The sequence below is a fragment of the Meles meles genome, chromosome 10, assembly GCF_922984935.1.
Source record: "Meles meles chromosome 10, mMelMel3.1 paternal haplotype, whole genome shotgun sequence".
NCBI lineage: Eukaryota > Metazoa > Chordata > Mammalia > Carnivora > Mustelidae > Meles > Meles meles.
In genome coordinates, this window is record NC_060075.1 from 50,125,528 (window position 1) to 50,153,077 (window position 27,550).

At 40.1% G+C, this 27,550-nt stretch overlaps 1 protein-coding gene across 2 annotated transcripts in view; it reads left to right on the forward strand.

Annotated features, from left to right (window-relative positions):
• SKAP2 (src kinase associated phosphoprotein 2) overlaps positions 1 to 27,550 on the forward strand; it is a 167,027-nt gene that overhangs the window by 126,910 nt on the left and 12,567 nt on the right. For both annotated transcript variants that reach the window (XM_046020903.1, XM_046020904.1), the window contains exons 10-11: positions 17,428 to 17,505; positions 23,126 to 23,238. In XM_046020903.1, coding sequence (XP_045876859.1) covers positions 17,428 to 17,505; positions 23,126 to 23,238 — 191 coding nt within the window. The remainder of the gene's footprint in view (positions 1 to 17,427; positions 17,506 to 23,125; positions 23,239 to 27,550) is intronic.

Below are 27,550 nucleotides of genomic sequence, written 5' to 3' on the forward strand. Positions count from 1 at the left end.
ATTTTTTGTTGTGACAGAGGAGATCTTAAATGGCTGCTGATTACTACTTAGAGAAAAAAATGACATTTGAACATACAAAGAGTTACTCAAAAGTTATATCAACATAGTGATCCATCCAGATCCAAAGGTATGCTCTGGTTTTATAAGTGAAGAATAATACGTATTTATATTCGAGGTCATGTCAGATGAGGGTATGTGGTTACATGAGACTCTGTCTTAAAAATGGGATTGGCATTCCAATCAAATGAAGTTCTTCTAATTTAAATAACATATTTTTTCCCTGTGCTGATCAATCATTTTCTCTCCCAGAAAGTCAAACCAGTTTTTGCACTATTGATTTGCAAAACTTACGCGGCATAAACATTGTGTGACAGAAGTTGTTTGTTATTGAGAGAGAGAGAATATCGTCTCCAAGAAACTTGTCATCTGGAAATAGGAGAAATCACACAAAGTAATTTTATTTGTATCATGGCTTTTTCACTGTTGGCTACATTTGTGACAGCCGATTTCATATTAAATATTAACAGTATTTTGTTTATGCTTGAATGTGCTACAGTAGGAAGTAGATTTTACTCAGAATCTTCCTGGTTAGAGAATATATCACTCCAGTTTAATAATACACTTACAGGCCAGTTATGAAGAACATTTTACGTATCTAAGGTAATCAGGTTACCACTTGGGTGTCAAAATTTTGAAGCCTTACTTTACCCTTTGGTCTTACCAGGTTATTGTTTATGGGTGTCGGAAGTGGTAAAATATTGGGAATGACATTTGGTTTATACAAATAGAAACAGCTACAGCTTCTAGGAGATCACGGATATTAATATACATTGCTTGATTATAATGAATGAGTTGTGGAAACAGTTCATCTGTTGTTGGATTCTTGACATAGGAAGCAAACTAGAGTTTGTATTTTTCATTTTCAAGAAGGCTGATACAATAAAAAAACATTGATATGTTTAATTTGTGTTTCTTGTACAAGTAGAAGAAGTAGTAAATTTGCATGTAATTTCGGTGACATCCACTTAAAAAAAAAAAAAACAAAAAGAGAGAGAGGCCTAACTGAATTGTGTTGAATCTTTTGGGTTGGTGAAGTGTGTCTGTGATTTGTATTGTTTTGATACTACTTTTCAGTGTATGAAAATACCCAGGAGACAGGCTCCCGCTGAATTTCTGGTCACTATGTCATCAGTGCTGTGAGCGCATGTTGTCAGTTGTTTAAACATCGTGAAATCCGCTGTGGGCTGGCAAGAAGCATCTGGGAGCCAGACTTTTCCTGTGGACACACGCCAAGTAGTGTATTATATTTCCTCGTGAAAGTGAGCTATATTGAGATCATTTTTCTTTCTGAGTTTTTTAATCCAGGAATTATTTTCTAAAGCTAAGTAAGGATCATAGGCTAAAATTGTTTATAACCTGAATTCCAGAGTAGCTGGTTGATAACTACTCTTATTTAGCTGGAGGAGGTGTAAATAAGTCATGCAGTTCAACCACTTCAGGTAGCTAACAGTTTTCTCCTAATTAGACTGTTCAGGAAAGTTCATATGTCATTTCATGCGTTCTCTTTAAATCCATGATTTGCTCTAAGTAAGGGCAGTAAACACTGAATGACCCTTTAAATAAGTACTATAGTTGGACATGTCATTAAATTTACATGTTTAATTGTATTATCTAAGTAGATAGAAGTAAACCCTAAATTGTATTTCAGTATACACAATTACAGCATAACCTTTATTTTAATGAAATGTGCCAGAAGTTTGTAAAACATCATATTTAACTTAAAAATCTGAAACCATTGTGATTCTGGGACGGGAGAACAAGCTTTGTCGTACTGGAAAATCAGCTGGGGGTTAGTTTGAGAGCACTGACACTGCCTAGACTAGAGGTCCCTAAGGTGGCAAGGATTTGTCTTTCCAGAACGTTGACTCCATGTCTTACCATGGGCCGCTGTTGGGTGAGACCCTTAAAAAGTACGGTTGGGTTTGCCTGCCATGTACATTAAAAATACCCTGTCCCTTTTACATGAGAGCAGACATTTTGTTTATGTTGGCCTTATTTCTGGAATCCAAGCAAAAGACACTTTGCAAATGAGAGTTCAACTTCTCCCTTTAGGGAGCCCAAACCGAGCAAGTGTGGTTCCTCCCTCCCTCTCTCCCTCCTTTTTTTTTTTTTTTTTTTTTCTTATGTAAGTTTCAGGTGTGCAGCTTTATAATTCACAGTACAAAGTGATCATTGCCTCAGGTCTAGTAACCATCCGCCATGATATAGCAGACCTCCGTCCACTCTGTAACCACTAGTCTATACCCTGTATCTATGAGTTTGTTTTGCTTTATTTTATTTGTTCGTTCCTTTTTTTTTTAAAGGGAGTTTTCCTTTTTTTTTTTTTTTTAAGATTTTATTTATTTATTTGAGGGAGAGCAGAAGCAGGGGGAGCAGCAGAGGGAGAGGGAGAAGCAGACTCCATGCTGAGCAGGGAGCCTGATGCGGGGCTTGATCCCAGGATGCAGGGACGCAGACACTTAATGAGTGAGCCACCCAGGCGCCCCATTTTTTTTTTTAACATTCCACATGTAAGTGAAATTATATGGCATTTGTCTTTCTCTGCCTGACTTATTTCACTTACATTATACCTTCAGGGTCTATCCCTGTTGTGGCAAATGGCAAGATTTTATTCTTTTTTGTTGCTGAGTAGTATTTCATTGTACAAAATAGACCAGCTCTTCTTTATCCATTCATGTGTGGATGAACACTTCAGACACTTGGGTTGTTTCTGTATCTTGGCTATTGTAAATAACACTGCAGTGAACATGAGGGTGCATAGTTCTGTAAGCGTGTTTTTTTTCCTAAGCTCAAATTTGTATTCTTGTGTACTTCAAAGAACATCAGATGCTGTTTTGTGGGAATGAACACCACGACCTCCTTCCAGTAAGCTCTGTGTGCCTACCCTCTCCTTCTTCCCCCTGTAGCTTCTACCCTGCTTCTTTTGGCAGCTCCTCTCTCCAGAAATAAACTAGTTCTAGAGGATCTTTCATTTTCTAGACGCTGTAACGTTTTATCATAAATGTGTCTGTGTGTCAAAAAATACCTCTTAACTTAGAATTGAAACTGCCTTAAAAACATAATTCTGAAAGTCCATGCACAGCCCCTCCTCCAAGGTACATGGAAATTTTTATTTCAAGAGTGCCATTCTTTTGTATTATGTAAAGTGCTTTAATTTGCTGCATTTTTCATGTCTTACTGCAGTCAAATCTGGTGAGAAACTATAGCTATCTCATTCAGGATTAATCAATCTTCTTAGCTCCTGGCTAGGACGGAAGCTGCTCTCAGCGCTGCTTGCTTCAGGGGCTTGGCCTTCCTCTGTTTCTTCATCATATTCAGCCTCCGAGAGGGAGGTGATGGGAGATGATTTTTCCATTTGTAAGCTGCCTTCCAACGGAAAGAAAAATGGAGGGGGCAAATGCCAAGCTTTTCACTTTCTGTGGCCATTACAAACATGACTCTTCTCTTGTCCAGCGGTTACACTATTTTTCAAGGGAGCTATTTTTTTTTTAAATACTGTCAGAGTTAGCCAAGTTATTTTGTCGTTGAAGAGTGTTAAAAAAAAAAAAGAATATATGTCAACATGACATCGTGAATATTAACTTTCTCCTAAGTTACATGTTATGGCAATAGGTTAAAGTGCTGTTTAATTAATTAACAAACACAACAAGTGATCTATGCAAAGTCTTACATCAAAAGAGAAGAAAAAGCATAGTGCTTCAGAACTTGGCTTCTGGAGGCAGACTGCCTGGATTCAAATTCTGACGCTGCTTCTTATTGGTGTGTCATGCTGAGCAAGTTACTTAAATGTTTCTGTGCCTCCATGTCTTCATCTGCAAAATGGGACTAACAGCAATACCTTCCTCAAAGGGTTTTGAGGATCAAATGAGATTTGTGCATGTAGTGAATGGCATGGTGCCTGGTACATAGCCAGTCCTCAGGTTACTATTATCCTCACTTGACTGTAAATCTTCCCTCACTGGGCATTCTACTGGGCAATTCACCTCATCTTATTCTCACAGTAATTCTCTCAAGTAAATTCTGTATTTCTGTTTTCCAGATTGAAAATTGAGGTTCAGAGAGTTTAAATATTAGCTTGCTAAATTGGTCCAGCTAGGAAGAGAGAGTAATATGAACTTCTGGAATACAAATTTTATTTGCATTTCTATCATTCCATTTTATCTTTTGGGATTGATTTGGGACTAATTTCTGCATTACTAATTTCATGATAATTAACTTTACGCTAGAATTACTTAGTGAGGTGTGCCTGTATTTTGAAGTTTAAAAGGCAGGTAACGTAGGAAGATACAATGTTCTAATTAACTTATAGTCAAATTATGATAGAACACAAACCACTGAACTCTTATGTAAAAGAAAGCCTCAGAAGGTGTGCCTCTATGTCAGTGGTTCTCAAAGCGTGGCCCCGGGACCAGCAGCATGGGCTGGAAACTTTTTTAGAATTGCACGTGCTGAATCCACTGAACCGGAAACTCGATGGGTGGGGCCCAGCAGCCTGGGTTTTGATAAGCCCTCGCAGTTTGCAAACCAGTCCTCTAGGTGAACAGCACACCATGGTGGGATCCCAGAGATATTGATGATGTTCATAATATCTGCTCCCAAACTGGAAGTTACATATCACAGCGGGAGCGTGTAGTGGTAATAGAAAAATACACGTGGGGCTGTTATTTGATAATTGCCCTATAAATATTAAATATTCAAGACTGTGTGCTCAATCTTTTCCGTTCCTTGGATTTAGGGCTTCTAAGCAGGGGGTAACGATTACTTGCAAGCCTAACCAGTTGAGCACAAAGGACTGAGAGACCGAGAATGACTTTCTGCTCACCCTCAGCTTCTTGTGCCTGGGACACACAGGGACTGGGAAGGTTAGGGGTTTTTTTAAAGTGTTTAGCAATGAGGAGTCTTCACTCAGAGGAGCTGACAGTAAGAACATGGAGAGGAAGGAAAAGCACGAAACAGTCATTACCACTGCGTCTTGTTCCTTCTTCAGGTAGATTTTAAACACGGAGTTGCAGATGAAACAATGGGGGCCAAAGGATATAGGAAGTAAATAGGGAAACTGCTGCCATATCCAGATTTAACTGTGGAGAAAATTAGACAAAAGCAGTTGTCATCTTAGAATCCATCACAACCAATGAGGAAAAAACTGGCCATCAGCCAGATGTATTTGCCTAGACTTTAGCAAGGCAGATTTCAGAAAATTCCAAGAAATAGGTGTAAATGTATGGCACTAAAGACAAGTATTTTAAAATAGCACTTAATGCTTAATGATTGCAATGAGGAAAAGTGGGGGCGGGGCAAAGCTATATCAATGTCTTTGTGCTATGATCTGTCCAATTAATGCAGCTTTATAGGGTTATAGATCAAGCACTGAAATGGCCAAATAACCAAGGAAAACATGAAAAGAGCTGAAATTTGTAAATTATGCTAGGTGTAACAAAAGGTGTATAATTGCCCTATGTTTTTGTTTGTTTTTGAAATTTATTAGGGGCAGTAATTTCCAAGAAAACAATCGGTTTCTATTTTATTTGCTCCTTTTCCGTCAAGAATTTTCCTCCAACTGATAAGATTGGTAGCAGGTAGCAGAAGCCAAGGACGGGCAAAGAGATTCTAATAGAATACCCAGTTAACCAAGATCCATTTGATTTTACATTCATCAAACATTCATGGAAAATATTTTTTTGTCCCAGCCCCTCTGTTAGGGCTGGTGGGGGAGTAGACACTCGGAAGAAAAAGAGACAAGGAGACAAATGTTTGCAGTGCTCTGAGAGAGCATTGGTAATGGAGACCTGTACCGAGGCTGGGAGAGCACAAAGGGGGGGGGGTGCCCAGCTGCCTGGAGGAGTTTGGGGAAAGCACCCTACAGTAGGGGACATTGGAGCCTTAAAGATGAATAGGAGTTAAGTTTGCCTTCTGGCTTAAGTAAGACTACATCACAAGACAAGGTGTAAATGAAGTAGATGAACTACTGTCACTGATTTTGACGGAAACATGCAGGAAGAGAGAAATGCTGGAAGTATGGAGTCTAGCAATTGAACGGTGAACTCTTCAAAAAAGAGTAGAAAGTTGCAGTATCTTAAGTTGGGTTTCCTGGAATAGCTCTGAGACTGTTGTACGTAGAAGACTTACTGGCGAGTGATCTCGGCAGATACTCTCGTAGGAAGCGAGGGAGGCCGAATTGGGTGGGAGAGGCTGACCCACGATGCAGCTTTTATGAGGCCTCAGCTGAGCTCTTGGGGAGCTCTGGGTCTGGGATGATTCTTCAAGGTTGTTGTTGAGACAAAGGAGCATGTCTTTATGTCCCCATGTCAGCTAGTCACTGAGTCCTGGCTCTTCTGGGAGGGGTGTCATCTTGAAAGAGGCAGTTCTGTGTCGCTGAGGACAGTTCCTGGTGAGGGAGACAGCTGTGAGCCCGCAGCAGTCTGGGTCGCAGTAACCGGAGGTTGGTTGTGTTGGCCCTGAAGAGGGCTTCTAGGAGGAGCGTGACATTATCCATGACAGATGGATTCTGCAGACCTAGACAGTTTAGGAACTTTGAAGTGGACACCAAAATAAAGCATCAAAGAGAGACTTCCATGCTATCTAGAAGATGAAATCATGATTACCAGAGCCCATCATGTGTTCAGGGAAATGACAGACATGTAACTATATTTAAGTGAGGCATTTGGCCAGGATTCTCATGAAATCTTTATGGATATAAACTCTATTGGATCACTGACTATAGAGCTGTGCCCAAAGGGTGTTGATTACTTTATTTTGTGAATGCCTTAGAGCTTCATTCTCAGTATTGTCGTACCATCATACTTATCAATGCCTAGATGAGGATGTACAGGCTGCGCCCTCAGTAGACTGAAATTATGGATCAAATCTAACAAGATGACATATGAGAGGATATCACATTTGCTCCAAAAATCTTGATGCACAAGTATGAGAAAGGAAAGACTTGGCTTGGAAGCAAATGGGAAACACACATAGGGATTCTGGTTAACAGCTCAATATGACTCAACGGTATAATGAGATTCAATCCTGAGATTGTGTGCTTTGGGAAAATAAAATAATTATCAAATACTGTTCTGGGTTAGCAGGCTATCAATTTTTTCAATTTGTGGATCAACAGTGTTTAGATATTTCACTAAAAATGATCTTGCCATTTGCAACAACGTGGATGGACGTAGAGGGTATAATACTAAGTGAAATAAGTCAGAGAAAGACAGATTCCATATGATTTCACTTGTAGGTGAAGTTTATTTATTTTTTTAATTTTTTTTTTTATTTGACAGAGAGAGATCATAAGTAGGCAGAGAGGCAGGCAGAGAGAGTGAGAGGGAAGCAGGCTCCCCGCTGAGCAGAGAGCCTGATGTGGGACTCGATCCCAGGACCCTGAGATCATGACCCGAGCCGAAGGCAGCGGCCCAAAGCACTGAGCCACCCAGGCACCCTGTAGGTGAAGTTTTAGAAATAAAACAGATGAGCAAAGGAGGAGAAAAGAGCAAGAGAGAGAGGAAAAGAGAGAGAGAGTCATACCAAGAAACAGACTCTTAACTTCAGAGAACAAACTGATGGTTACCGGAGGGCAGGTGGGTGGGGGATGGGTTAAATAGGTGATGGGGATTAAGGAGGGCACTTGTGATGAGCATGGGCCTTGTATGAAAGGGTTCAGTCATTATATTATATACCTAGCACTGATATTACACTGTATGTTAACTGAAATCTGAATAATAACTTGAAAAAGGGCAGTTTTCCCACACCTTTTTGGTCTCAGAAGCCCTTTACAATTTTAAAAATTACTGAAGACCCCACAAAGCTTTATTTATGTGGATTCTGCTCAATATTTACTATATTTACTATATTAGAAATTTTTTTTACTATTTTATTTACTCAATATTTACTATATTAGAAATTAAAACTGAGAAATATTAAAAAATGTTTACCAATGAATTAAAAAATCACAAAGATAAACCCATTGCATGTGAGCATAAAATATTCTTAGGAAAAATTGCTCTATTTCCCCCAAGATATCAGTGAAAAGAGAGGCATGATTTACATTTTGGCAGATCTCTTGAAAGTCTATTTTAGTAGAATACATTTAGACTCTCAAATCTGCATCTTCATTTACTCTTATGATAGTTGTTTTGGTTTAAGTACAGTCAGCCTATGGAGAAACCCAGCCTCACACAGATCTCTAGTAGGAAATTGGAAGTATTTTACTGGTCCTTGGAGGTCGTAGATATTCTTTGATACTGTACCCAAACTGGACAAATAGTAGTTAAATGTTAGTTGCAAGCTGGAATCCAAAACCCTATCCATACTTTGTTACATTAAAATTCATGGATCTCTCTGGTACTTTGAACGGATCTCTTACCATGCGTGTTTTTGTAACATCATGCCTTCGTCATTTGGAAAGTATTGGTTCACTGCATTATGCAGAATTTCCAAATATTGGCAAAAAATTGGGAAAATTTAAAAACTACACTCATTAATATCACTACCAATCTCATTAGAAGAGTCTTTAGGTACTGGGGAGCGGTCAAGCTTACAGTGGCAGATCTAAGTTTCTAAAACTCTGATTTTTGCTTGAGAGCCTAAATTTTATCATGGCAATAAATGCCAGTTGTTTTCTTTGAAATAACAAGCTCACTTAGTTCATTTCCGAGGAAATGTCTGCCACAGTCCCACGTCTGAGTAACCATAGTTTGTCTGCCACTTATTCTTTCAAGTAAAAATGATGTTCCATGAAAAAAAGCAGCTAGTTCAGCATGCCACTCAGTCTCTTGCACATCTGGAAATGCAAAAATGTGCTTAATGCATTCTTCTGATTTTGTCACACAGAATATTAAAAAGATATGTTCTCAGGGTTGATATTACATGAAAATAATAATGTGTACGGCTTCTTCGTAGACATTCGTAGGTGAAACTGGCTTGTTTTTTTAATGCTCGTGCAAGGCCATGGAGAAGACAGTGACAGTTTGGTGCCCCTACAGTGATTTATGCTGTGGGGTTCAGCAATGTACCCATCATTGCTTTGCAGTACCGGTGCCAATGTTAACAAAATGAAAAAGGCAAATGTCTTCATTTTATTGTGAAAATAGTTTTGACCTCATAGACTCTCTACTTCCCAGAAGGGTCTTGAAACCACTGTTGCTCCAGGGGATATGAAGCCAATAAGAGGTGGTTTCTCTTACGCCCCCTGTGCTTTATCTTTCCTGGATTCTTGCAAAGGAGGCTAAGGTATGCTGTGCCAGCAGAGGAAGGGAGTATTTGCATAAGCAAACAGAGGACACAGAGCCAAAGCCTGCCACAGAGGAGCTCTGAGCTCTGAATCTGTCTATGTGCTTTCTTCCACAGGTTAGAGCAGACAGTTGTAGATCCTTATAAAACAGCCAAGTTACAGTGAAATAATCTTGACACCATCCCATTTATCATTAGATAGTGTTCTTTTACAGAATAAAATTTCAGCCAAAAATCTAAGTTGAGATGAAATAGTTTACTTTCTATAAAGGGAGTCAAATTCCTTATAATAAAATACAAATACATTTGGATAAGAAACATGGGGGGATAATGAAATATGTAGATATTGGGATATTCTTAATAAACATGAGAATGAAGAAAAGCCAGAAACTGTGTGAAGGTGGTCTAGGAGAAGATGCTAATAGTGGTTATGGATAAGTCCTGGATGGTTTAAAGATATGTATGTATTTTTGCTTTTATCTCTACTGTCTGACTCCCAGCCATGAACAGATATTTCTTCTGTAGCAAGAATAATAAAAAAAGGTTTATTTAAATTAAAAAACAGAACTATTATTAACAGCAAACTATAGTTGTACCAGAAATCTAGAGCCAGATTAAGGTTACTGTAACTGAGAAATAATTTGACATTCCTGGGTTAAAAGAATTTTAATACTGCAGAATGTATTATAAATGTTAATTAATTAAGCTAAGAGTTTGAGCTTTATGGAGTAGTTACGAGAATTTCATATCATGGCGTGTATGAATATAATACACTGGGACAAGGAAGAGCCCCATTGTGTCGTTTCCTCATGTCTAGCACTGTCTGGGAGTAGGATTATTTCCTGACTCACAGTCACTTCTAACTGACAGAATCTAGCCTATTAAAACCTTATTTTGAACCTGTGTGCTTTCTTTGCTTCCATCATTGCCTGTGGATGATCGAGTCTGTAAGACTGCTCCTGAATAGAGAAGTACCTCGGGAGCAGCAGAGACTTTTCCAGAAATGTCTGGAACGTGTCTTTCTTTCTTTCTTTTTTTTTTTTAAAGATTTTATTTATTTATTTGACAGACAGAGATCACAAGTAGGCAAAGAGGCAGGCAGAGAGAGATGAGAGATGAGGAAGCAGGCTCCCTGCTGAGCAGAGAGCCCGATGCAGGGCTTGATCCCAGGACCCTGGGATCATGACCTGAGCCGAAGGCAGAGGCTTTAATCCACTGAGCCACCCAGGTGCCCCTGGAGCGTGTCTTGCATAGAAGCCAATAGAGAAGGAGAAGAGCAGAGTGCCAGTTGCATGACCTTGGTCCAGTCATTTGGTGTCCTAAGCTGGTTCCCTGTTAATGACAGAAGGAAGTTGAACTACTTTCTGTCTAAGGTTTCTTCCTGAAGACTTTCTCCAGATTCTGTCAAATGGGATTCTTGCTTGAATTTGAGCTTCTTCCCCCAACATCCCAACCATGATGTTAGCAAGTTGAATGTCTGTGAAAATTTATTATTTTCGTGTTTTTAGATTTGTGTATAAATTATTAACTTTAATATAGTACAGAAATGTACTATATAATTTTCATGGTGTTTGTTTTTGCTTTTGAAGTGCAATGATAACCGTTTCCTATGAAACCCTGGAAAAGTGAAATGTCAACGTTGAAAATTAGATTGTATGATTGAATGACTATTGCTTATTTGGTTGCCTTTGATATCATATTAACCTTCTGGGTTGCCAGATTCATAAGTGATTGCAGAACACCTAGCTCCTTAGGTAATGACCTTGGTACTACATGCTAATTGTGCATTTTTTTCTCCCTGAGAAATCTGATTATGTCATTGTCCTGCCCAAATCCCATTCGGAGTGCTATGGGGTAGACATTAGTCTTTGTACTTTACAGAGATGAGAATTATAGTCTCATGATGACATGAGTAACTAGAACTTTAGGCCTCAGTGTGCCTCAGTTTCCAGGAGAGTAAACATGACTCTAAATATACCATTTAAAAAAAAAAAAAAGAAAGAAGAAAAAAATATATACCATTTCAGTCATCTTTATCTTTCTGTTCCTCTTGAAGTTTCATAGAATACTAACAGGCACATGCTTCTGTCTTTATACACATATGTCCTTTATTGCTGTAAAATATATGTCAGTCTATTAGTCAGTTAGAAAAATCCTTTAGAAGAGTCATATTTTAACTTACTGGTAGTCCAGGATTTATAGGCCCGGAGGAGCTCACTTTTCCCCGCGGTCTTGGTTTGAATTCCCTTGCCACACACCCCTTCTACCCTTCCGCTGGTCTCACCCCTACTGCCAGCTTTGAGGCTTGCCCCAGGTCCTGAGGGAGGAGGAGCTGAGGTCCCCTTTGTGTGAATCCTCCCTGCATTTTCCCCTCTTTTACACCGAACTGTTGGGGCCGACCACAGGGGTCTTCCCTTCCCCATCACGTCTGTCCTGTCTTCTCCCAGCTGAAGCCATCTTGCTTGTAATACCCTGGCGCTCAGACCCCTGGAGAAACGTGTAGGGTAATCTGTTGCTCTGGAATGTAGGCGAACTTCTTTGGGGGGAACTTCTTTGTTTGTGAAAACACTCACCGGAACTGTCTACATTTAAACATGTTTTCTTTATTGAAATTCAAAGAGAAAGACAAGCTGGCTGGCCTAGAAAAAATGATGCAATAGTATTTCACAATAAAATAAATGAAATATTATTTGAAATAACTGAACTATTACTTCAATTATGAGTTGCATGAGGGACCTTTCCAGAGTGTCAAGTACTGTGTGCCGGCCTCCCGGCCTGAAGGGTGTGGCCAGGAGAGATGTGAAAGGAGAGCTGGGAGAACAGAAAGGAGATGTGTTTGGGGGAATCCCAGCTTGAAATCCAGTTTCTAAATCATCATTGCAAGAATTGCTTACCTTGAGACGTCCTTTGCATACAATGCTTACGGTAGAATAGAATCTGCCCACTTTTGTGAAAATGATTTCCAAGTCCACAAATAGCCAGTATTCAAATGAAACTTTAGAAAACAATCCCATCTGTAAACTAGAGAAGGTGAAGAGGAGTCACACGCTAGAATTTCAGTCCCTGTTCTGATTGCTTGTGTGAACCTGGGCAAGTTCTTCAAGCTCTGTCTGTAAAATATGATAAAAAATACCTGTTATTGCCTCATAGGATTGTTACGAGGGTTTAGTTACCTAATGGACATAAATGCTTACAGCATGAACATTTAAGCAAAAAATAGTAACTTTTCTTGAGACAGACATACAGTGTCATAACCAGATGAAGTCGGGACAGGTAGAGATCTACACCCCATCTTTATTTCAGAGCATAGCTTTTGAATCTGTGTTTTCTGTCTCTTAAAACATGTTGTAATTCAGCAGAGCTGTCTTCTGAAGGTGCTTATAGAAAGGTAATCATTGTGTGTGAGGAGAAGATTTCCTCATGTGCTCCTCTTCTCCCTGAAAAACACGGTAAGATCAGTTTTCATCCCCTCCGTGAGCATCACACACCCTGTGTTGGTCTAACCCATGGTCTTGAGCCTTCTTTCAGGCAGTGTCAGCGGCATGTGTCATTTGCTTATCGCTTTTCTCTTTGGGTTATTTTGTCCTTAAACAAAGAACATTAGTAAGCAAGAAATAGCCGTTTTGTGAAAACTGCATAGCTAGACAGATTTGTGATCCTTATTAGGGTAATAATCCATCTGTTATAGAACTGGATCAATTTGTAAATTAAATTGATTAATCTAGCAGGGGGAAAGAAAGGTCTTGACTTTTCCCACATAAGCATTTCCTCAAATGGCAGTCATCCTAAAAAGATTTGGGAAGACTCAGTTCTCTGCTAGTCTGTCTTTCTCTGCTCAACTCAGAAGAAAGGCCAGACACCTTCTGCCAACTGAGCTATCCGGGCTCATAGGCCAGACACCTTCTGAAGAGGGGAGCCAGAGTGGAGTTCAGCTTTCGGATTCTCTGGGATCTGATTGTTGCTGGAACTTCTGTATTTTTGACCTGGTGTATTGTTAAAACCGTCTGACAACTGTCAGAATTTTTCGAATACTCACTGATTCGTTTAGTAAATGTATGACTGTGTTTGAATTATCTTCTGCAGTTAGTTTACTGTTATTTTCATCTCGTCTGATCAACAAAATCTTCTGATGAGTCTTCTAACAATGTGTGATTGGAATAATAACTTCACACGTTGAAGAGTTTTGTGCTGCAGCTGAGAGGCATGTAAATACAAGCTGCTTATTTGCAAGAAGCTTCCAGATTTGCAATATGATTGCTATGGAAACCACATAATGAAAACCTTATAACCATCTGTGTGGTTTGATGGATTTTACCGCATAGCTGAGCTGTTTTTGTTTACTGTTATTAAAATGTTGAATGGAATATATTAACCCACCAACATGGACTATTTGAGGTATTAATTAGTATTGTATAATGACATCGTGACTCAACACCAAAATAAAATATGGTTAATAATAAACCTAAATAAAACGACAGTGTATATATTTCTAATATATTGTGGAGGTGATTATTGCCTAGAATTTTCATTTGTCCTTATGTATTTTTTGAGTGTTGTGGAGAGCTTCTCTCTGTTAATAACTGAACATAGTAGGATTTATTTTCATGATTTTGAACCCATTTGTTCACTCTGTATTTATAGAACATCTCCCTTGTACTAGACTTTATTCAAGATTCAGTCTGAGTTTTTCCCCCTTAAGATTAAAACACACACATACTCACCAAATTTGATTTTTGTTTCCTTTTATATGGAAGCTGTTTGTATTGTTAGCCCAAGATAAAATGAGTGGTTCGAATATCGTTAAGAAAAACTGATGTATGAAGGCTCTGACCTAAAAATAGGTTTGAAATGGAGAAAGGAAGTTTTTTTAAAATGAGTGTTTCCTCCTCTAAATTACTACTTGGTCAGCATCTCACATGGGTTTCAATTTGGATACTTCTCAGTAAATACTGATACTTAAGTAAACATTTTAATATCATTATTCTGTTAGTTTAAGAATACACTGCGTATAGGGTGCCTGGGTGGCTCAGTGGGTTAAAGCCTCTGCCTGCAGCTCAGGTCATGATCCCAGGGTCCTGGGATCGAGCCCCACATCGGGCTCTCTGCTCTGTGGGGAGCCTGCTTCCTCCTCTCTCTCTGCCTGCCTCTCTGCCTACTTGTGATTTCTCTCTGTCAAATAAAAAAAAAAAAAAAAGAATACACTGCGTATATTATAGGCACTTAAATTTTAATAAAATAAGAATAACATCATAGTAATAAATTCTTCTAAGTACATTGTTTACTTTGCCAAGAGTGGAGTTTTCCATTCAATTGCTGTAATTAGTTTTTGTGATATCTTGACATTAATTTTGGGTGGTGAGTCTATTTCCCGTCATGTCTTCTTAAGAGCCCAAATTAGTGCTCCCTATGTCGTGGTCATGGCTTTTTACTTGAGGGCAAGCACACTTCACTATTTTTGAATTTACTCCTCACTCTCAGATTTGTGACCCAATTAGAGGAGAGGAAGGGCTGGGGAAAGAGAAAGTGTGAAAAGTAAGGAAAGTTTTCTCCTTTTAAAAAAACTAGCCATCTGTCAAATAAGTAGATTGGACCAAAGGTCGGCAAATGTCCCTAATAGCTTTAAAATTTGTATGAAAACATCCTATGAACTCATACATGATAACTAGTCCTTGCGGTTTGGCATAAGTGAGATAACTTGTTGAAGAGGAAAAAGACAGGATTTAGTACTAGGTTTTTCTTAGGTCTTCCTGTATTAATTACTGTTTGACTGAACCGTATTAAACTGCCAACATTAGGGTCAACTTAAAATGTGTAAAGTGCCAACTATTTCCAGCTGTTCCTTTTTTTTTTTTTTGAGTTTTTATTATTTTGTTTGAATTGAGTTAGAGAAATTCAAAACAGTTCTATTTTTGTTTTATAAGTACAGTAACTCTCAAGCTTGATTTAAATGTTGAATTTTATTAACCACCACTTCGAAGTTCGCATGGGACTTCTAATTTTGTATCTGTACTCCTGAGCTCTCTACCAAACTTCCCAGTTGCCTCTGGACATTTCCTCTGGGTTGACCGGCCGGTACAGCAAACCCCTCACATCCGAGGGGCGCTGGGTGGCACAGCTGGTTAAGCTTCCGACTCCTGTTTTCGGCTCAGGTCATGATCTCAGGGTTGTGGGATGCGGTCCTGCGGTGGGCTCTGCGCTCAGTGGGGAGCCTGCTTGAGAGTCTCTCCTTCTTCCTCTGCCTTTCCCCTGTTCTCTCTCTGTCTGTCTCTCTCTCACACTCAGATAAATAAATTCAAATCTCTCACGTCAGAAACACAGCTCCCTCAGCAGTGCAGCTTACCTTGGCTATTCTTTCTTCAGGAATGATGCTCTTATTTCGCTGTTAACCAAGCTCAAAACTTGAGGCACCCTCAGTTTCTCTCCCTCCCGCAGCCCTCCACATCCAGGCAGGCACAAAGTTTATCCATTGTCGTTCCTTTCCCTTTCATAACTGGCTCCTTTCCATTTCCTTGGCCCCTGCAGTTCAGGACTTCCTTCCCCTTTAGCCAGACTCTGAGTGCCCTCTCTCCCCACCCCCTCCTTCAGGCTGTCTGGGACAACGGAATCCCATGGCCATTCCTCAAGCATAGTTTTGGTCCTGCCCTTTCTCTGCTCAGACATCTTCTGGGGCGCTTATTGCCACCAAAAAAGGGCTAAAGTCTATAGCCGGATGTTGATGGCCCTTCGACAGCTGGCCAAGACCACTAACGTTATCTCCCTCCTATTCTCCCCTTTTGAGTACTGCATTCTTTAGCCAAATGGATATTATTGTGCTTTTTCTTTTGCTTATGACTCTCCCTCTGTCTAGACAGTTCCTCGTCCCCATCTCTGTTCAGATTTTCTCCATCCCTCAAAGCCTTCTTGGCGTTCCCCTCTAGGTGGTTTCCACTCTGCGTTCCTTCTGAACCTTGTGCCTCCCATATCAGGTTCTATGCCCCCATCCCATTTTCCTTTAGATGCTCTCTTCTGTCCCTTGTAGGCTGTCAGCTTCCCGAGGGCGCAAGCTCTCTACTGTCTTTGCCTCCCTGGTAGAACCTCCCTCTTCCAGGTAGCTAATGCCCAATGAAGATTTGCTGGTTGATTTATGTAATAGCCATAATGGCTTTATTTCTATATTTTGCATATTTTACAATAACGTTTTTCCTTTTTCTTGAAAGTATTCTTTTTGAACTCTGTTTTTCTTGGGCATGCCATTTAGTTCATATGTCCTCTCTTAAATATTACTAAAGTGTGTATAAATCCTTAGGTGAGGAAAATGGACATGTAATAAATGACTCTTTAATGTAAAATAATTATAGTCTATTGACCCTGCACAAAACTCTTCTTATTTAATCTTCTCCTGTTTCTTCCTATAACTTGGGGGAAATGCATGTAAAAGGAGAGTGTGGAAATAACAAACATGGGGCCTGAATATATCGCCGGATAAAGAACACGGACGTTATGATCACAAGCCCGAGTTAGAATCACAAACAGTGGATGCTTCTGTACCTTTTTGAGCCTCAGTTAACTCATCTGTGAGAGAAGGATTTAGAAGGATCTGTGAAATCTTAGCATCTGCTATAGCTTATGGCATAGAGTAGATCTGAGTAGCATTTAGTGGGGATTGCCTTGAAGGGTGAGGATCCTTCTAGTATTCTCCTGTGAAGATCAAGTGGGAACACTTGATACTCAAGAAATGATTTATAGGTTAACTACATTTTGTATCACACATTTCCCTCGCCCACAACGATGTTTTAGGGACTACGGTTTTATCCGTGGTGGGTCTGTCCATGTAGTGCGGGTGTTCCTTCCCTGGATTTCCGGGCCGGTCTGCACTGGGGAGCCTTCCAGATGAGTTTCTGTAAGTACTTAAAACCAAGTATGTGCGGCTTTAGGACGTATCTTGGGTTTTATCAAGCCAACTGGTGAGGTTGCTCTCTGGAAACAGCTAGAGGTCTGTTTGTTCAGCTTTAGATTATTGGAAAAGGAATGTGAATGTTGAGTGGTTTCATCCTTTGAGAAGGAATATTTATATGTTCTAAACTTTCCGTTTGGCTCGTCAGCCGGGGTGAGTACTGCTATTTCTGAGCCGACCCTTCACTGTGCCTTTCTGCTTGTTTACAGAAGAGGAGGAGGACAGTGTTCCTGCGCAAGTGGAGGAACAAAGGAAGATGAGCCAGGACAGTGCTCTTCCCAGCACAGGTAACGACTGGTGTGGCTTCCTGGGGAAGCTTCTCTTGGTTTTGTTTCCTTTCCCTTCGGTCACTTTCCTACGGCTCCAAAGACGTGTACGCAGCTCCCCGAAGTTGGCTGGTTCGATCTGGGTATCTTACCGGCTGATAAGCTGCTTAGTCCCATTTAGGATGCATGGAAACCCTTGAGAAGGATTTATAAAGTAAGCCAATTTATACAAGGTATTCCTTCCTGAATTACTTTGTAATGACTCAATTAGCTTTCATTTCTGCACAAAGGAGATTTGGTTGCATAAATTAGCTTATCATCATTGAGGAAGTGTCACTGCTGAAGGACAGTTTATAGATACAACATGCAGTTGCTGTCAAACCTATAAGAATGTAATATAGACATCTGTGTATACTTTGTGCTTGAGCAGAACAGACTTCTGCCATTCAGAGACTAACAGGGGACAACAGGTTGCCCAGGGGACTGGCAATGTAGACATCTCTGAAAAGGTCAACTTGACACAGGCTCTGACAATCGACCCACAGCTCTGTCTTCTTTGATAAAAATCAGATAAACTTAAGACCGCTAATTGATCTGCAGCCTGTTTAAATGTTGGCCATGCATATCTTCATTGCATATGATTAACACAGAAAGCAAATGAATTGGGTAAGAAATGCCAGAGTCCAGTGACAGCAGTTTAGAAATTGGAAAAGGACACTGACGGCCTAGAAGGCGAGGAAGGATATTCCCCTTATCCACTTCCACTTGGCACATGGCCCCAAGTACTAATTATGACTGAGACTGGAAAAATAACTCTACATGCTATGTACAAAAATCACATGATATGGGCAGTTTTTTTTTCTTTTTTTGTGGGTTGTTATTTCCAAATAGCAGGAGATAAACCATATCTGTAGTGCAAGCATGAGGTTAGCTTTGATAAACCAGCAATTATTTTACACGGAAAGAAGAGAGGGGGAGTGCTTTCTTATCAGGCCCTTTACACCTCTTCACAGCCACGTGTCTGCTGGGGCAAGGTCTGCCCTATCATCCCATGTCCTGCAAAGAGCTGGAGTTGAGGGTCACCTTCCCTTCTCTGATACGTTCATTCATCACTCTCTCCAGCTGTCAGAGGCTCGGTGGACAGGAAGTGTGTGTTCAGGAAGTAGCTTTCCCGAGTCCTTCCTACCGTGACACGTGGAAAGGAAACAGGGGCCTGATTTCCGGACCTGGACAGGAAAGCAGGAGCAGGTTGTTACAGGAGGCTTTGGTTTGCTTGTTTCAGAAAGGAAGTGAGCACTGTGGTCCTGTAAAATGCAGCCGTAAAATGCCAAGACTGAATGCAACCTTGAGGACACTGCTGAATAGTAATTTAAGTCGGTGTGTTTTATTGTGTGTCATAAAGCTTCTGCCAAAAGCGTGGAGGGTTTTTGTTTTTTTTTTTTAAATTTCAGTGCAGGTGTAGAAGGTAGACACCTATAGATACTCCTTCCACAAACAGAAGTATTTTGGCTTAAAGCAATTGTAGTTTTCAAAAGCCTTTTTAAAGTAACTCTCTCCCAAATTTTTGCCTTTAAGGGAAGGGAGAAAAAAGTCCGTTTTTCTTCAAAGGAATGCAGTAAGTAGATCTAGCTTTCCATGCAATAGCCATAAAGCACTGTAATAATTCTTATCTTTAGTGACATGAAATTCTTTTCAAGCAACAGTTTTAATGCTTTTGCATCTCAGTGACCTTTGCTCTGTCTGGGCTGTCAAAGATGTAACCCTAGAAGTTTGTTTGCTGTGCAGGGCAGCAAGTTGACAAGGGTATTACTATCTTGCTGGGCATCACATGACGTGAACTTCTAACCTTACTCAAGAATGTTATATATTTTTCACATGGACTGATTTACCTAAAAAGAGAAAAGAAAATTCAGATGAATGTAAAATATGTAAACAAAAACATAATCTTGTGTTTCTTAGAAGTTCTTTCATGTTCAAGCTTACATGTCTTACATATGTTTATTAATCATACACAAAATAAAGATTCCGTTACATTTATTTATAGAATATGCTTACCTTTTTGAAATACTTTTTAAACCTCTAAGACCATTCAGGAAGAGATTCTCCATTATTTTATTGTTGAACGTTTCAGTCCTTGTCATCATATTTTTGAAATCTTTGTGTTTTTGCAAAAGCATCCCCAGCATTTAGCTTGTATTTTCCTAACAGTTCTGATACTGCCCAATAATCTGTTTTTGTATGTTTTCAAAAGCAGGAGCAAATACATCGTTTAAATCCTTCACAGGTTGGCTAATTTAGTATGGCTATTTTTTCTTTCTTTCCTGTCTTTTTTAACCATTCACGCCTTCCCAGGACAACAAATGTAATGAGGTGGGTTTTGGGGTTTTTTTGTGTGGGGTTTTTTTTTTTTTTTTTTTTTTTTTGGTAATTTTGAAACCATAGATCATGACGTGGGAAGATTAATCCATGCAGCAATGACAACTCAACAGACTTATTTGTATTCAGAATGTATGCTTCTCTGTGCTTTATGCGCTACGCTCCATACCATTTTTGTGTGGTTTTTTTAAAAACATATTTCACACGGATTATTTTTCAGCATGTGAGGCGAATGATGCTAACTTCCGTGAGCCCACTATGCTTCGGAGGCTGTATCCATGGGTAATTTTTTGAGGACAGTTAGCCACACTTAAAATTTTAAAATTGTAAAAAGTGGACCAGAGGCGCTTGCTCTCGAAGGAATAAGATAAGTCCTAATTTTTGTATCTAGATTTCATACCCAGAATGTTAACGTTATTTTCCCGAGGAAACGAAGGCTAGTAAATCCATACTGCCAGCTTTTCTCTCTAGTCCTGGTTCTTCTGCTTTATATAACTAGTATCGCATTCGGAAATGGACAGAATAGTAAATTGTGTGTACATATAGTCGTGTGACATAAACCACTTATGTTTTAACAGAGCTCACATAGGGGACCCAGAAATGAGGTTGGTCTTTGGGTAACATCATCATCGAAATTATAGAAAACACAGTCAAAAATGCATCTTTTTCCCGGTATTGCCAAATCGTTAGCGCTGTTGCCTCTTTACAGCAGTGAAATTTAATGAAATGCTCCTGATGCACATCTGGGGAGAGATGCATCTTTGCACACGGTGGGGGTCTCCCTTCCCCTCATGTGCTCTTGTGACTCCCATTAGTGTTAATGGGAGCTTCACCAAGCGCATCGAGGGGAAGAGAGACCCCAAAGTGATAAGGATTATGTGGTAGAAATCACCATACGCTTTTTCTTTCCTTCCTTCTTTCCCCACCTCTTGAAAATCTATTGAATGAAAAGCCGTTGGGAGAGAATCTGAAAAAGAAGGAGCAGCCGGCCGGCTGGACAGCTGGGGACACACCGGGATGCTCTGGCTCAGCCAAAACTTCTCCAGTTTTAGCCCAAGTGTTGTTTCTCTAACCTTTTTGGATCAAGCCTCAGGCTAAGCAGCATGGGGACCGCACAGGAGCCTCGACTGGGGAAACCAGCTATTTAGATCCTTTTACCTCCTGGCCAGTGACTGTGGGGGAGGGCCTTGCATGTGAAATGATGTCATCCTCTCTGTGCTCTAATTCCTTGACTTTTAAACTGACACTGACAGACTGCACGGGACGCAACATTTGACCCATTTAGCAGTTGATTTAATCTGACTAGAATGTCTCAACTTCTAAATCTCTATTTGTCTAAATAAGTGGTTTTTAAAGGAAATCAGTCACTTTATTATTAAGTAATTCTTTCTCAAAGAAAAAATTGACAATGTTTGGAGCGATCTGTCCAGCGGGAGTGCCCTCTAGTGTCCATTCATAGAATTTACCTAATATGTGCTTTGGGGGGAAAATGTAATGAAGGGTGGCGGCAAGCATTGTTAGGTCTTGGTTGGATTCCCAGGCTCAGAGACCTCCCCGCTGGTATCAGTGATGAGTGCTCAGATGCGGGAGTGGAGAGGTCAGAAAGGTGTCGGTCTCTCTCCCTTCCCTCCCTGCCTCCCTCCCTCCTTCCTCTCATTTCTCCATTTTTCTCTCCCTCCCTTCCCCCATCTCTCTCCCCCTCTCTCTGAATTTTTAGAAACCAGGAGAGAAAATTTTATAGGATTTTGCTAGGTTGCGCATTTCAGTCCTTGTTTATTTTCTTAATGTACAATCGAGAAGTATCATCTTTATACGTTTTCAAGTGCCACATGACTCAGATTTCCTTTTTGGCTTTTAAAAACACGAGTCAGATACTAGATAGAATTTTCGGAACTTCTGATACACTGTTACCACTTGGTGTACATCACAAACCGCCCAGTGTTGGACGTATCCGCAGGTGCCTGGCTAACGTGCCTGCTTGCACTGGGCTTGCCAAGGAGCCTGCTGTTTGAGAGCCATATAACAAAACTAAGATGACAGCCCTGATCCAGCACGCGTCTCCACAGCTATCCCCTCAGAATTCAGAGATGACATTCCAATGATGGAAGTTGTCAGCACGTATATGTTCTGCCTGGTTAGTGAACACACGGACATCTTATTGATATCAGTTGCATTCTTTTTGCGTGAACTCATCAAAACTCAATTATCATGAAATTAAAAACAGGAAACAGTTCCCAGTGTAACAAAAGCATCCAGTGTATTTAACTCTGAGCCGCGTTTCAAGAGAGCCCCATTGTATAAGTGACAAAGCATTTATTACCCCGGTTTATTGTGGTATTACAGAGCGGAGAGCGCTAAATAATCAATCAGTTAATGGTCTGTATGGCAGTTTGAGCACATCGCATCCATTGTGCTTATTCTGTTAGAAGGATGAGCTGATAACTCCAGTGTACGTTGCATGTTTATTCAGAGCGCGATGTCCTTAAACTGGGGCTGACGGAAATCTTGAAAAATGCCGCTTCAGCAGCGGCACTTTCAAAGTTGCTCAAATGTTTTAGAAATAAGTTTGAGAGGCTCTCGGTGCAAAAGTCCCCAAAGATAAGAGCTGGAATTACCCTTTATGTTATTCCCACTGTATCTTCTTCCTCTAACCAGCTTGAGGTTTTAGAATGAAAACGAACGAACAAAAAACTGTCGCCTAGTTTGGGTTATGTCTGTGCCCTGTTAGCTCCTTGATGATCATTTAAATACAGATTGTTTATGAGGTGTCCCAGATGCTCACATGTTCTCTCCCTCCCTTTGTCTCTGTTTTTTGGGTAAGTTTTAGAAATTCGCTAAGGTGGTTGTTTCACAATGTGTGTGTCCTATGTCGTGGATATCGCTACGCGTGCAGCGTGGGTGACTGACTTCAAACCGTGTTGTATGTGGGGTTAGGTCCTGTCTACAAAATAAGTGAGAAGGAACTTTTAGGTGCTGGTTTGAGGAGAACACATTGCAAGTCCAGGTTTTAGGTAAAACAAAAGAGGGAGAGAAAGAAAAGAAGAAACCTTCCAAAAGAGGTCTTTTTGAAATCTGCCCTTAATTAGATCACTGTAAGAGGTAGGATTTGTCTATCCATGTAATCAAGGGTTCTTTGAATCTGGACAGAATTTTTCTTCGCTTGTTTTGGTGGTTTGAGGCAGCCCTTTAATTTCTGTTGGTTCATTTTAAATAAGGGCCCATTACATGAAAGCTCTAAATCGTGTTTTCTCTCTCTTCTTCCTAGGAGATAAAAGCACCGATTATGCGAATTTTTACCAGGGTTTGTGGGACTGCACAGGAGCTCTTTCCGATGAGTTGTCATTTAAACGTGGTGATGTGATTTACATTCTTAGCAAGGTAAGAAGGCACCCCAGATGACAACTGTAAAGGGTGAGCCCAAAGCTAGATTTTTATGCATCTGGGTTTACAACACTGGGGAAAAATGCCAATTGGAATTCCTCTCGGTCCTTGTTAACAATTGGGAGTTCACAATAATTAATTATTTTGTCAAGTGAAATATAATCAAATTTTAAACACAATCAGATAGCAGGATTCAACTTAACAGTGTGTTTACCTATCACTTCAGCCTTTGGCTCACATCCACACACTGCCTTCTCCAGAAACAATATACTTATGTGAAAGCTAACATTGTAAGGTATTGGGTTATTTATTATGTTTTTCTTTCCTCTTCCTTTTTATTCTTCTGTGTGCTTATTCTGGTTTTGTCTGCCATTCACTACTGGAAACACTGTTTATAGTAGAAGTTTTTCATCTTTATGTAAATACACTGGTGTTCCGACAATTTAAAAGCAATGCTTTTTCTATTCAGACAGGTCTAGGTGATTTTTTTTAAGTTTAACATAGTTGTATTTGTAAACATAATGGCGAGTCTGTTGCGACACTGATATATATATATATATATCAATGTCTCTGCCTCTTAACATACTGGATAATTGAAAACCATCCTGTCTTTAGATCTAAAAGTCATGTTTCTTATTGTGATGACATGTGTGAGCTCCCTTAATTTTCATATTTAACTTTCCCTACTGTGATATGGGGATTTAAAAAACTCCCTCAGTCTACTTTATGAAACTATTTTAGAAACAAATGATGTATGAAAATGATTTAAATATAAGTAGGGAGATGTTCTATAAGCCTAGGAGTTTAATGTGGTTTCTTGACTTGAGAAAAATTTGTACTTTTCAGGAAGATAGTATGACTTGCTAGATGCAGAAGAGAATTTGGAAATAAGGTCACTTATTGACTACTTTTTTTTTTTTTTTTAAGATTTTTATTTCTTTACTTGACGGAGAGATAGAGAACACAAGCAGGGGGAGCAGCAGGCAGAGGGAGAGGGAGAAGCGGTCTCCCCGCTGAGCAGTGAGTGCAATGTAGGGCTCCATCCCAGGACCCTGGGACCATGACCTGAGCTGAAGGCAGAGGCTTAACAGACTGAGCCACTCAGGTGCCCCTCACTTATTGCCTCTTAGCAAAAGATGGTTGGTGGATAAAATCATAGCATAGAAAATCACAGATCATTTGAATGAGGAATCTGAGTGATGATCATCTACCTGTTCTTGGTTTTACAGCCAAGGAAACTAGGGTCGAGAAAGTGCCAGAGCCAGCGCTTAACTCGGCATCTGGACGCCCAGACCAAGGCTTTCTCCTTTTCTCTTTTGCTTCTCACTTGAAACTGTTATAAAGTACCTACAAGGCCCATGCTAACACCAAGGATCCAAGAGGAATACTATAGAAGCACTTGTATATCACTGGGGAAAATATTTAGTAAGCAAATATTGCCAGCTGTGATCATTGCTAGTTGAGATGCCCAGAGCTAAGACTCCTCACTTACTTTTCTCTGCCCTCTGCTCCTTAGTCTATATGTTGGTTTTTCAGGGAGAGATGCTTTTAGTTCTTGGAAGCCAACTCTTGGATTAAGCCTATTATTGAGCATTTAATTGTCCTGAGTTAAGGCAACACTTTTTAAAAAAAAATATTTTATTGATTTATTTAACAGAGAGAGACAGAGAGATCACAAGTAGGCAGAGAGGCAGGCAGAGATGGGGTGGGGAGGAAGCAGGCTCCCCGCTGAGCAGAGAGCCTGATGTGGGGCTCGATCCCAGGACCCTGAGATCACGACCTGAGCTGAAGGCAGTGGCTTAACCCACTGAGCCATCCAGGTGCCCCAGGCAGCACTTTTTTAAAAAAAAAAAAGATGTTATTTATTTATTTGGCCGACAGAGATCACAAGGAGGCAGAGAGGCAGGGCCGGGGTGGGGGTGGAAGCAGGCTCTCCGCTGAGCAGAGAGCCTGATGCGGGGCCTGATCCCAGGACCCGATCCCAGGACCCTGAGCCGAAGGCAGAGGCTTTAACCCACTGAGCCACCCAGGTGCCCCAAGGCAACACTTTTTTAAAAAAAGATTTTATTTACTTATTTTTGAGAGAGAGAGCACATAGGACTGAGCACAAGCAGTGGGGAGAGGCAGAAGCAGACTCCTCGCTGAGCAGGGAGCCAGAGGCAGGACTCGATCCCCAGACCCCAGGATCATAAACTGAGCCAAAGGCAGGCGCTTAAGTGACTGAACCATCATCCAGGTGCCCCAAGATAATACTTTTCTTGAGTGAATTACTTAAAATAGAAACCGAACTGATTCATTTCAGTTCAAGAGAGTTTCTTGAAATTATTCCTCAAATCTACTCAGCTCTCAGTTATTTTCACCAACTTAGGGGCAATTGTGTATAAAATTAAAAGGTTGATTAGCTTCTACTTGGAATTCCAAACTGTAGGATAAATGGCTTATAGTCTTTATATTATTATGGTAAAATGTGAGACTGTATGGTAAATTGTGGATCTGTTCTTAAAGCCTTCTTTATGAGTCAGGCTGTTCTGTGTTGCTGAAAAGCTCAGAGTACCAACCTCTGGGACACACTGTCGGACAGGTCGAGGTCCCATTGTCTCAGAAAATTGTTTTCTGTTACTGTGAAGTTAAAAGTACAATCCTAGGTGTATATCACACTTCTAGGATCCTGGGGTAGGTAATTTCTGTTCTCCCAGACCTGTCCTGTGGAGACTGTCATTTCATCTGTGAAGCTTTATCATAGAGCTAAGGGTAGTGGTGGTCCAGCTCAAAGGAAGAGCATCCTGCCATCTAAAAGGTCTAAATGCTGTTATTTGGGTATTGGTTACCAAAAAGAATTCCTCAACCAGGCCTTCACAAGGCTTGAAGCTCCACAGTCAGCATCATTTCATGAGGGGCCTTCTAGATATGATTATTGTATCTGGAGCTCATTTTGGATTTTTAAAGAAGAGATAAGACATTGTTAGGGCAGCACATTATCACATTGGCTGAATGATTTATTACCAATATTTACCCAGCTGTGGACCTGGTAGGAACAACCAGGTAAATCTTGGTGAGGGTAAAGAGAAAGGACACTTAGCTCCCCCTTGATGGGATGTGGACAAATTCTGGGCCATTAGTGGACATCTTGGCTATTGGTTTCCAGGTTATTTTGGGAGTCAGTATCTGTTTGTGAAGACTCTTGCTTCCCAAATTTTGGGGGCACAGTTTCAGATAGGAACTTCTGGAGACTCTAATAATTTTTTACTGGTTTGATCGTCCAGTTTTTATCAAAACGTTGGCCAAAATAGACCATAAATTAATGTCATAAATTCATTTAATATGTAAGTGACAGCAATCTGGATGTTTAATGCTACTGTAAATTCAGGACTCAAGGTCCTTAGAGTGAAAAATTGCTCAGAAGGACTTGTTTCTGGATCAAGGTAGAGAGCTAGATTTTTTTAAAAGTACAATTAGTATAGAAACCACTAGCATTGTTATATGTCTAGAAATCTGTTTCATCTTTCTCTGGGTTATATTAGGTTTCGCCTTGATAGAATGAAATTTTACCATTTCAATTTATTTTTTACACCATCTAGTGGCTCAGGATGAGTGGTGCAGGTAATTACAGCTAATGTGCACAATGAAAATGATGTCATAAATTCAACTTTAAATCTAGCTGTGGATTATTACTTTCCTATCTCATGTCAATAAAATGTTAGCATTGATCATAAATATTTCTCATTCATAAATTAATTCTTCTGAATTAAGTGTAAACATTGCATACCTAAGGAAGAATACATTTTAAAGGAGTCTTAGTATCTGTAGAGGCATTAAAATGTATACTTTGTAAAGAAATTAATGTCACAACTTTTTGAATAAATAATGCCGTTTAAAAGATTTTTAAAGAAATATGACTGGGGCGCCTGGGTGCTGCAGTTGGCTGATCATCTGACTGTTGTTTTTGGCTCAGGGGATGATCTTGGGGTCGCAGGATCAGGCCCAAGTCTGGCTCCCCACTCAGCTCGGAGCCTGCTGAAGTTTCTCTCTACCTCTCCCCCGCCCCTCCCCATGCACACTCTCTCACTCTCTCTTTCTCTTAAATAAATAAATCTAAAAAAAAAAAAAAAAAAAGGAAATACAACTTGCCTTTCAAAACCAACTGACCTATATTTTGCAGTATTTAATTATCACTGGTCTAACTTAACCTTCTGGAAGGTTGTCAGTACTGAAAATACCCTTAAAAAAGGCAACACCTAAGAAAAGATGCATTTAAATACAAACAAAATTTAGATAAATCAGGGGCTAAAAATGGTGTGCAATGATAAAG